Here is a 12,267-nt window from a genome sequence, read left to right as displayed (position 1 = left end):
AAAAAAAATAAAAAATAAAAAATAAAAGCACTGACCATAAAAAGCTGGGGAAATTTTATGTTTGGTAAAACGGGTAAGCAACTATTTTTCAGAGTTTTGGCTAAAAAAAAAGTTGAAAACCCGAAGCAGCAAGAAGCTTTAAAAAACCGGCTTATAACTTCAACAGGCTGGTGAACAGTGTTGATCAATGAATTTTTCAAAATTTCGAACGAGCTCTCATTTCTCTTTCATCGTTCAGATATGAAATTAGTTGGACAGAGAGCATCCGTCATAAAGAGCACAGAGCGCCTCCGGGTCGTGATTCATGAACGAGTAGTTTCGCTCCTCCGTCAGCCCTAAATCCCTAATTCTCAGGGCTCGCCGATCTCTCTGTTCGTTGTCAGAAGGCGTGAAATTCATAAATCTTCCAATTCCGTTTTCAAACTCTTGGCTGTAAATTTATGTATCTATGCTGTTGAATCGGGAAATTCTTTTTATTTATGAGAATTAGGGCTCAAATTTTGAGCTTGAAATACAGGGTGGTTGTGTATGGTTGAGCTTGAAAATTCTTGGAGACTGCTGATGACGGATTCACCGTCATGGTATTCGCCGGAAGGGGGCGACTTCTCCGTGGTATTCACCGGAATACTCCAAGAAAGCTCCAAGAAAGCTTTCTTGGTACCTCCAAGAAAGCTCCAAATTTATATGGTACTATTTTGGCTGGAAATAGCTATCATAAATAGAAAGTTTATCAAATGCCTCGTAGTTAGCCTTTAGTCCGAGAAACTGGCTACCCAACTGAGCACAACCAGCATGTGGCCACCGGCAGCCCCCATCTCGCATGCCTAACGGGCATAACGTTTCACATACTCGGCCAATTGGGTTGATGGAAGCATCGTCATCTGCCATAACTGTGATTGAAAAAGAGAGGTCTGATTTCTCATCCCGCTGCATGGTGCCATCCGCTTCTCTTTTTAAATAATAAGGTAATTTCTGCGAAGATGCAAATTGGCTGCTTTCGATGTCAACGGCGCAATCTCCACTGTTTGAAAAGTGGACCTTGCATCCCAGTGACTGTACGGCTCGCTTTATGGCGTCACTTTCCCTGCTTGCCCTCTTGGCCATCTGCCTAGCTGAGCTGCTGACTTGCTTCTCATTTTGCAATTCTGCAGTTAATGATTCCATTAAGGTGGCGATTTCTTTAGCTTTCCTTTCTGCCATTTCTTTTTCCTGTAAGGAGTTTTTGACATAACCGACGTAAAATGTTATAGTCACATAAGCGAATGTAATATGCCATTTAAGTTTGGGAAACAAAAGATCAGAGATGTAAGCAACATAAACCACCATCTTCCACAAACATATTAAGCTTGTCAATAAGCAAAAATTTATCGAATATACCAACCCCTCGTTGTATCCTTATTTAATGGGGTCAGCGTGAATTAGGGGTGGTAATACAACTAGCCAACACAACTTGCAACCAAAAACAGAAACAAGCAGTTGTTTTCTTTTGGTTGGCCTTAAAAGGACCTGCTTGACACAAGTACGTATTATACTCAGGTTTATTTACCAAATAATTGACCTACAATCCAAGCAATAAATAGCAACCTACAGTATAAAGTTTTGGCTGACACCGTGAGCAATAGCAACTGAATAGAGATTATAAATAAAAGATTGAACACAAATGTTTCAAATTGTTTTTTTTGTTTTCATTTCCTAATCCAGTTTGTATGCATTCTTGCTCCAGTTTAGCTAGGATCTTGATTCAGTTGGTTTTTCAGTTTTCCTAGAGACCAAAAAGGGCCTTATTCTTGAGTTTCTAGTACATGAAAATATTAGACAACCTAAAAGACGACGTAACCAACATGACGCATTTGCGAGCTGTAGGGCAAGATCAAGAACTCGCCCTCTTGAAAAAAACAGGTTAAAAAGAAAAAAGCTAGAAAGACTATTCAGATGAAAGATTTAGAACCCAGAAGTAAGTATTATTACCTTTTGTAGTTCAGAGAACTTGACATCCATTTGCCTAAATTGAGCTTCAACCCCTCCAACTTGAGCCTCTAAGGGACAAGCCCAACGAAGATGGAATTGGGGCCAAAGAGTTGGTGCTAAAGCTGCTGCTGGAGGTAACAGTGGACCACCGTGTTTCAAGGGATCATAAAAGTAGTTATAGTGCACATGAGAACTTCCCTGCGAAGCACGTAAATCAGCAAAATATGCCCACATGCATCCACAAGCATCGGGTACACCACATTGCTGCCTCTCCCTTTCACTGAAATACATGAGCAATCAGGAAGAAGTATTGAATAATAGTTTACATCGAAGTTTCTGGGTCAACTATTCAATCAAATTGAGCACAATTTTCCATGAGCCACTTGTTTTTCGAGAGGAGATGCGAAACATGCTATATCAAATTTCTTACCTATTACATAAGAAGTTTCCAAAGCGACACGATAGAACAGAGTCCAATAGATCCACCAGAAATGCCTAGATCACAAAATAGTGGAAAATTTAATGAACTATTGTTACCTGACCCAAAGAAACATTAGAAAAACAAATAAAGTTGTTCGGTGACAAATTGAACTGCATTTGTGAGCAGCTTCATCAAAAAGAGAAATGAGTGCACTTATGAAAGAAGGATACATACCGAAGAAAACTCAAAAGCAAAAGGATACATCCGTAACAATTGTGAAACACAATCAACCCACTGCATCAGAAAAGCCTAGGATTAGTGACTTACACTGTGGAAGGAAAAAAACACAGTTCTGCTGCAATTGCTCTCAATTGCAATCTCAGACCATTCCTCAAAATTAAACACTTGGCATCATTTCAGGTGGAAAGGACAAACTTGACAGAAAATTGGAAGTTGACTAGAGTGAACCGCTGACCGAAAATTGGAAGTTGACTGGATACATTCAAGGATACAATTTGGATCTTTTTGCAACTTCCCTTAAAAAATGGGGTCAGAAAGATTGACTATTTTTGAAAAGGCCAAAAGTCACAAATGGTCCTTGTGGTTTATGAGAACTATTACTTTAACAACTACCTTGGTTCCAATTGTGTCAATTTTCCCTTATGATTTATTTAAAAAACCAATTTTGGTCAATTGTTCAGTTTTCGTCAATTCATATAACTTCACGTTCACATGCAAGAGCATTATAATTTTTCTGTATACAATCTCACTTGATAAGTTGGTATCTGAAACAACTTTTTGGGTAAACTAGAGACTTGAAACAAAGATTTTTTTGGGTTTATGTGGAGTGAAACTATCGTGGTTCCAGATGATTATGTGGGATTGGATATAAAAATACTATAATGCCCATATACATGACCCACATGTGGTTTCCAAGTTACACAAAATGATGAAAGTTGAACATTTAACTAAAATTTGTTTAGAAGTAAATCACATGAGAAAAATTGCTTAAACCACAAGAACCTATTTTGACATTTGTATTTTCAAAAAGGTCGGGGCAATGGAGTTTTCAAAAAAAAAAAAAAGTTTAAACAACCAAAACGCTTTCCCTGTCCCTGGTTCGACAAATAAAGATTTGTGATTGAGGAAGATGAAGATGATGACGCCAACATGAGACTTGACCATATATCCTTAATTTTATTGTGTTCTACTTGTGTGGATCAATTGATATATGTTAATATGATGAATGAGTTCCTTTTGGGTTTAGATTCTACAAGTACAAGAATAGTGAGTTGAAATTTAACGCAGTAATAATGTACCAAAATAACAAAGTGTACCTGCAGAAATATGGGAGAATAGTCATTTGAATTCTGTGCATGAGAAGTGGGCGCTTGAGACACTGATGAATGGCGACTGGGTGATGACTGGAGAACTGGAGCAGAGGCCTGCCTTGTCAGTTCAGAAGGCGTGTTGCCACTTCCCGTTACAGCTGGCATGCCAACTCGATCTGCAAAGGGGTGACCAAATGCTAACCAATCTTTCTCAATCAGTGCCTGCATCAAAGCACATAATTAAGTTTTATATTGACTTCAAAATAAAAAATGCAAACTCTGTAATATTTTTAAATATCTACATACAATATACACCCTAGGTTTCGGGAATCTTTAAAAAAGGAACGCAACGTTTCAATTTTTGAAACATTACCATATTAAAACTTAAACAGTTCAAGTCATTCTTGTGTCTAAGCAAAATCAAGCGAGAACAAAAAAAATGTCTGAGTGTGGTCTGATTGCCTTCTACAAATGGGCCCCTCACCTATTACATAAAGAATTATAAGAGTCCTAGACAGTTAGACACAAGGACGACAACCCCACAGAACAAAAGAAGAAATGCAATAGACACTCCAGCGTCAAAACTGCAGAAGAATGGCCCACAGAGCAAAAGAAGGAATGCACCTTGTAACATAAATGAGTTTATCTTATAGGGGTTTTTACCCATGAAATCTAAGAAAAACTAGCATCATAAATCAGGACATTTTTCCAAGTATGTCCAGCAAATACCTGAAACCCAGTTAAAGTCCGATAGTATGGATCAAGCAACAAATTGGCAAGTGAAATCAGCTGAGTGGTTCTGTCCCATCCATCACTTAACAAAAGAATTGCAAATTAGAGGTTAAAACATCAAAAATGGAAAAACTGAACCATCATGCCAGTTTGATGAAGTACAGGTATAGTAGACCTTACCTACAATGTACAAGCACTGATGCCGACTCCAAAGCAACACGAGCAGCAATCCAAGCAGAACCAGCCAAGACACTTTGAACATGTATTAACCAACCACTGTCCCCCAGTGTTGACACTGAAGCAGACATACTGCTTAGGTTACCTCCACCCCACGTCCATCCACCATGTCTCTGTTAATATTAAAAAGTATAAAACGTGTATTCTTCTCTCCCACATCAAACACAACAGTTTTCATTTATTAAATTGAGAAAAAAAGACCATAACAAACTTGATCTTCCCTTCCTCTTTTCCTCTTTTTTTTTCATTGTAAATACTTTCAACAATATTAATATTTAATTAAATATTTTCTTCTCAAACGACAAATATTCACATTTTAACCATGCTTCTTAGCAAGGCTCAAGATCAGTTAACAAAGACACTTTGGACACATGGGGCCGCAGGTTCACAACCTTTGAGATCACCAAACTTCCATTCACTTTCAGAAATAATCCAGCTACTTTTGGAATTGAAACCCTTGTATATAAATAACTCCCCTTTGGTGACAACTAAAAACCATACATGTTGCAGAGTTTAAAAATCTTACTTCTAGGGAATAAATATATAGCCTTCACTTGTAGACCTGAGGCTTTATAGATCAGTGTGGCGCCTTTTAGTTTTCATTCATGCAATGTTAGACCCTTTTTGCTCTGTTTCCGCGTACACAACATGTGCCCTGTGTAGTAATGTTCACTTTTATTCATGGAAGTATTTTTCGAGTACTACACACACACATATTGCGCTCTCACATCCTGACTCTACCAACCACTAAGAGTAACTTTTATCTTTGAACAAAAAAACATGCAGCTATTATCAATAAATACAGCATACTTTATAGCCATCAGAATAAAAAAAAAAAATTAAAAAAATACTTAGAACCACAATTTAACACGGATAAAGAACCCAGATATTCATAAGATAGCTAGACTAACCAAGAAAGATGACCTTCCATCCGATGAAGCACCATGAGTGTCTAAATAGTCTCTGAGTCTGGCAAAGCTCTCTCTCATTGCATGTATGTTGTCTATCCCAAAGAAAACTATCTGATAAACCCCAAAAGAAAAGAAATAGGAAGTTACATAATTATGATATTACACAGCCAAAGATGCATAAATAAAAAATCCAAAAGTTAGAGATACCTCAGATTGAGAATAATGTGAAGATGACTCAGAGCCACCTCCCATAGCACCATTAGCTAGAGCATTTTTTCGAGGCCTTGCATCGGCTATATATAACTTCCTGGAAATCAATCATTTCAGAAGATATAAATGTTCTGGAACGATATAACCTAACTAAATTATCAGAAAAATGATTAACACAACATCCACTTGTTAAACCGTAAACTATCATAAGCATAAAAAAAATTTGGAATAAGAAATAAATGACAAGAGTAAGCATCAAGGACATAGACTGTTTAACCACCTATTAAAGGGAATATTCTTTTTTTTTTACTGTTATTATAATTATTATTAGGGTTAACTACATTTTACACCATCAAGGTTTGAGATGATTTTTAAAATGGACCTTTAGGTTTCAATTTTCTCACATTGCCCCATAGGTTTTGAAATTGTATCAATTTACACCTTTCCTGGATATTTGAACGTCTAAATATCCATTAAGTTGATGAGTTTTTTAGTCAATATGATGCAAATGTGGCTTAAATGTCATAGCAATTACGGGTTTCATGTTCACCATGCCATCGGTTTAATTATGATTCAAATAATTCATTAGACAAAAGGTGTAAATTGACACAATTTCAAAACCTTAGGGGGGCAATGTGAGAAAATTGAAACCTCGTGGCCCATTTTGAAAATCACCCCAAACATGGAGGGTGTGAAATGTAATTAGCCCTTATTATTAACACTTCTTAATGCTTGTATTGAAACATTGACCCATTAGCAATACTAAGTCATTAATAAATAGATGCAACAAAAATAACTGACTGTGAAAAAATAACACAGATAAAAGAACAAAGCAACAAGTTGAACAAAACTATCACTTACCTCTGTTTAACTGTTGTACCAGCAAGTTGAGTGCAAAGTGCAGCAACAATCTTTTCATCTGTGTTACTGCAGACAAATCAACACATGTGGATATGTGGATCATCACCAATTGCATAACAAATCATGCAAAAAATATGATAATATATAGGTGCTCTAAATTCCAAGAATTAAAAGTAAACCAACTAAATATGTATGATATCTTTTCCTTTTCAGGGTGTTCTCTTGACAGTCATGTATATCTACTCTCTGTGTGTGTGCAATATGAGAGGAGATTTCATTTTCAAAAGATGGATTATATTACCTCCTCATATTCATCATGAGACCAACTAAGGGTTGGGATGACCGTGCAAGAACTGCTCCCGTTTCTGTAAGTTGTCAAAGTTATTAGGACACAAGTATGAGTAGTATAACCAAAGGAGCAGCAAAAGGACTTATTTTTGGTGAAAATGAGAAAACGGATTTGACTAGATGGCAACAAAGAGACTTATTGCATACCTGGATGACACCATGTAACTACAGGCAAGCGACCTCTTGCTCGGAAGTTGGAAGCTTGAAGCACTTCTTCATCACTAGCGTCAGCAACCATGAAATAATTATTAGTTGCATAGTTCTAAAGTCAATGCAGTAAGACTCATTAAACCTGAAAAGCGTAAGGCAGAAGTATGAAATGATGGATCTTAAACTCTTACGTTATGGATTTTGGAACCATCAAGGCAAATGGATAACTCTGGCACATGATATAGCTGGAATTTATACTACTTATCCTCCACAAATCATTAGAAAATGTGAATGACCCATCTTCAATCATATTCATAGATGCACGTGAGGACCCTTTCCCAAGAAGCCGAAGATACTCATTCAGTAACCGCACCTTTGGGTTGGTGTTACCAAATTTGGAAGGTCCAGAAACAAAAGCATAAAGATCCCACAGACTTGTTGGCTTTGTACACCTTGATAATGCATCAAATATTGCATGTCTCTGCAAGTTTTTTGTTTTGTTTTAAATACCCATGTTAGACAGCTGTTCACAACTTTAAATGCAAGAAGCAACAAAATGAATTCACCATGATATTGAAAACCTTTTATGCTTCGAGACACACCAGCGAGATTCGTCAAGGTTATAGGCATAAAGTATAGACACAAGAAAGCAAGTATGTAAATCACTTGTTCTCTCAAGTTATTATTGTATAGTACTATATACATAATACTTTATTCTACACATGTGGTCCAGACGTGCTGCTCACCCTGTGCAGCTACTAATAACAATAATGAAATTGGTTTAGCTGTTGTGGTTGCAGCTTTAGCTGCATTTATTTCCATCGAAGTATTGATGAGACTACCCAACATACAACTCGACTTCTGCTCTGTTTCGTGAGAGCTGAAGCTAAAGCCTCACTTTTCATGACATGGTGAAAGGATAGTCCACCCCCGGTGTCGACTGTTGGCATTCACTTCTAACCATAATTTTAAGATTGGTTTCACCTATAATAAACTGCAAGTGTTCTTTATTTATGATGACTAGACTACTATCAGTTAAACATTCAATGAAATGAAGAGCATTCAAGGATATTATGAGTGCAATTTGTCCTAAAAAAGAAAAGTGTGGTCATAAATTGACGAAATTGGTTTTTGAGAGCGATGTTCAGTTTTGTCACAACATTTGCAAAACTATAGATAGCCTTTCATCATAATATTAAGATACAAAACCTTTAAAAGATATATACTGGAGTGAACCACAATGCAAAAGTATTGAGAAGTATTCACAATAATAATTTACCTCCCTTGTTTCAGGACGAAACCCAAAGACAATCGTCCTCATGTCTTTACCTGCAAAGTATAAATATTTGGATGGAAATGTGAACAAGAACTGTTTGAGAAAATAAAAGCAGACAATGGGGAGAATTTTAGCCTGTATAAAACCATCAATATTTAGCAGCACTAAGCCAGATAAGCATGTTATTGCAACGACGACCCATACTTTAGTAGCCTTGAGGATTTCTATATGGCTTAGTAAACATTTCCAAGAATCTATAAACTACTATTGAAATCGCAACTGGACTGAATTAGTTAAGATCTAAAATAGAATCCACACGTCTCTTCCTAAATCAATCGTTGAATGATACCAAATCTGACATGATAAGGAAAAGAATTCATATACATTTACATAAGTACTTCATACAAGTCTTACCAATGACCTGAAGAAGCTGTCTTGATGGAGTCTTTTCGGATTGACGAGGGGTTGGCTGATTCTTTACAACCTAAAAAGTCAAATAAATACAATGAACTGGCTATTTCCACATCCAAAAGAAAAACACTAACTGGTGAAAAACAATATTGAAAAATTAATACTAGCAGACATTTATAAATTTGTCATTCTTGTTGGGTCCATTCAACCATCTAGATTAGACTCGAGAGAAGCAAACCAAGGAAACTTAATTTGTCTTAAAGCTCTGTCATCTCTCAAAACATGGCAAAGAGTGAATTTATTCTCTCAAAAGAAAGTGAAGAGGACTACAGAAATAAATGGTGTAAAAAGAAAGAGACCATGCACCAAAATGGGCAGATCACTGATGTATTGTTGGTAGATCACCTGAGAAGTGGAATAACGAATTGGGAAAGCATGAAGGATATGACCTGATGGAGGTGGAAAGGACTTGAACGAGGAGAGCTTTTATTTTAAAATTGTAATCAAATATTTCATGTCGACACATGTTATGTTTACTTACTTGGAATGGGGGAAGTCATGAAGAGGAAGGGAAAGAAGGCATGAGTATGGGATCAACTAGGGCCCCGTAGTTGTTATGATTCCTGATTTTTCTAGTATTTAACAAATTGTAACGTGAAACCCACTTTTTATTTTATTTTATATGAGTTAGTTAACTCATGGAAGTCATAATTTGAATAATTCCAATACCCATGTTTAGTAAATGCATGAAAGTCAAGAACCGGAATGATTTTTCCATGTAAGTAACAAGCTCACGGTTCTTTGTAATAATAAATATGAAAACACTCTACTCACGATAAAAATATGTGACCAGGCATCTCGGTAAACTCTCCTCAATTAATTTCATCTCTACATCTTTCAAAGATGCAAGACTCATAGAAAGATTATAGATACAAATGTATTTGAGATTCGAGCACCACAAACGAGTTTATCACAAGAATTGTTTGTCAACAATAAAAGTGTATACATGGAGATTAGAACTTACAATTTCGGTGAACTTCTCAATTGTTGCCAACGGTATCGTGCCAAGTGCAATAACATTCCTAGTTCCCTCACTCTTGAAAAACAAAAGTAAGAATATCAAATTAGCTATTCTGGGGATAAATTAGGACACACACAACACCAACACTATCACCATCATCAAATTACAGACGATTAAATATGTTACCATGTGTTTTACATTCCTCAAACCGCTAACAATTTATGTGCCAAAAATTTCAGTAGCAGTAACATAAACAAGCAGAAAATCTAACAAATGCAACATCCACTGCAAGACCTTTTCTTTATCTTTTATTCACAAATCTTGGAAGGTTTTTCTCCTCCATTGTTTTGCTTTTCAATTCTACCATCGCCTTCTTCCTTCTCATCCTACACACCAATTGCACAGATACTCACCCAAGCCTGCCCAACGTGTAAATTCCAGACCTTATATATAACAGCGTCTGCACCGACATATCTAATTTTAAGCTCCCCCAAGCCCATCTGTTTCAAAGTCACTCTTCTAAGATAACTCACTGTAGATTGCCACATTACTCACATTACTAACTGTTGGGTTTTTTCCAGCCCATGATAAGTTGTCCTACGTCTATAAGGAATTATAGTCTTAGAGGATTAAATTGTTTTCCCAATTGGAGTTAGTTTCTCAATTGGAGAAGGATTCATAACTAGATTCCAATTAGGATTAGTAATCCTTATTGAAGAAGACCCTTATTATGTCTATATAAAGGGGCTATTGTACTAGTTTTGAGAAGGGAGCAAAACAATAAATTGCATACCACTCAAGGGATTAGAGTGAGAGAATATTGTAAAGTGTGTGCGAGAGAAAAGAAAAGAGACAGTGTATTTCTTGTTCTTGTTCTTTCAGGTTTTTCGTCAATTCCTAGTTCTAGAGAGTTCGCAAGATTATTGGTTGTACTCATTATTGATATAATGAAAGATTGTTGTTGCTGTCCTGTGGATGTAGGCACATATTGCCGAACCACGCAAATTCTTGGTGTTATTTATCTTGGTTATTTGTTTTCGATTTCCGGAGTTTGTTCTATTTTTCTCATTCTTAAACGTGATTTCTCAACACTAACATGAACTACGTTGTTACCAAAATTACTCCTCTTCAAACATGAACTTTACTCGAGCCATGCATAAAACGAACAGAATGAAACTTTAGAATGAAATTCACGGCACATCACATACCAGGAATAGAAGACGAAAATTGGTCACTATCAAAGTGCCTGCCTTATCCGTATTAACAAGAACAACTCCAGACCCCTAAAAGTAAACTTCAAATATCAGAAAACTTTGCAAGCATGCCATTAGTTAATACAGAAAACGCCACATTACATCAATCTTTGATTTGTTCGTCCTTGTAGTTAATTACAAAGAAAATCCTCCACAGCTAAAGCATAATGAACCGAGAATTCGAAAATATTAAACTATTAGTATAAGAAAAATCAGTATTTCTGCTTATTATTCAAGAATTCAATGTACCTCAACTTGGACTTGCTCGGCTTCAAGCAAGCACTCCAATTTCACATGCGAAACGGGCCGAGAAACGGACCGCGAAACCGGCTGCAAAACAAAATTTGAACAGAAATCGAAGATTAAGAGCAAAGGCCGAAGTGACGGAGGAACAAAATTTGAATAAAATCGAAAACTTATAGATAAAGAACTCTAGGAGTGGAGGTAGAAGAGACGACCTCAATGGTCCAGTCGAGGGCGTCCCAGCTGCCGGTGGCCTCCATCTTCTCGGACTCGGAAGAGTCCCTGAAAGTTGTCGACTCCCCGAAAGACGCCGATCGACCTGAGCTGTGCTACGGTGCTGCCATGCTGCGAAACGACGCCGTCTGTCTGACTTTTGACAAGATAATAGGAGAGATAGAGAGGTGAGGTTTTGTCGTGGTTGTTTTGTTGGTTGTTTGTTGTTGGTGAATGAATCGGCAGGACGGGAGGGGAGACCGGGAGAGGGCTTTACCTGCCTTTCAAAGGAATAGGCGGTTCGCACGCGATCTATTTTATTAAATTATTATTTTATTTATTATTTTCGTGTGCGGACCACGCCTTCTGAATTTTAGAGGAATGTTATTCATATCGAATTTTTATATCACATTTTCATATCATCGTGATATTTAATATGAACAGATACATAATTAAAATTTTAAATTTAGTTTATTATTTAATAAACTAATAATTAATAAAAACTAATTAATTAAATGATGATTGTAGTATTCGAGGAATCTATCTCCTTCCTTTCCTTGGATTTTGCAAATTTTTCAAATAATATAGCTATTCATATTAGATGTCACCTAAAATGGTATAAAAACATAGTATGAATATTATTATTCTGAATTTTAATTTACCAAAACAGGTGAGCCCAAA

General features: G+C 36.5%; 1 protein-coding gene across 1 annotated transcript; it reads right to left on the bottom strand.

Annotated features, from left to right (window-relative positions):
* Positions 1–131: 131 nt before the first annotated feature.
* On the bottom strand, positions 132–11,886 carry LOC137734831 (phosphatidylinositol-3-phosphatase myotubularin-1-like). The gene is made up of 19 exons (XM_068474127.1): positions 11,589–11,886; positions 11,380–11,460; positions 11,086–11,160; positions 9,881–9,952; positions 8,860–8,929; positions 8,449–8,498; positions 7,361–7,650; positions 7,167–7,240; positions 6,973–7,036; positions 6,672–6,737; positions 5,808–5,907; positions 5,601–5,711; positions 4,633–4,802; positions 4,450–4,534; positions 3,727–3,942; positions 2,624–2,683; positions 2,399–2,463; positions 1,969–2,248; positions 132–1,209 (listed from the first exon to the last, which is right to left on the bottom strand). Exons 1-19 carry the CDS (start codon positions 11,631–11,633, stop codon positions 691–693), a joined length of 2,493 nt encoding a protein of 830 aa, XP_068330228.1. The 5' UTR covers positions 11,634–11,886; the 3' UTR covers positions 132–690.
* Between the last annotated feature and the right edge of the window lie 381 nt (positions 11,887–12,267).

The sequence above is a fragment of the Pyrus communis genome, chromosome 5 (assembly GCF_963583255.1).
Source record: "Pyrus communis chromosome 5, drPyrComm1.1, whole genome shotgun sequence".
NCBI classification, from domain to species: domain Eukaryota; kingdom Viridiplantae; phylum Streptophyta; class Magnoliopsida; order Rosales; family Rosaceae; genus Pyrus; species Pyrus communis.
Note: the sequence above shows the minus strand (reverse complement) of the source record. Positions and strands in the feature narration are given on the sequence as shown.

What these genes read in the sequence shown, in the direction of transcription:
- LOC137734831 (XM_068474127.1), bottom strand. Translation starts at nt 11,633, where the DNA reads ATGGAGGCCACCGGCAGCTGGGACGCCCTCGACTGGACCATTGAG. An exon ending in AGTTACATGGTGTCATCCAG is followed by an intron (nt 7,037 to 7,166) that starts GTATGCAATAAG and finishes GACAACTTACAG; the next exon opens with AAACGGGAGCAGTTCTTGCA. An exon ending in GGACTTTAACTGGGTTTCAG is followed by an intron (nt 3,943 to 4,449) that starts GTATTTGCTGGA and finishes GCTTTGATGCAG; the next exon opens with GCACTGATTGAGAAAGATTG.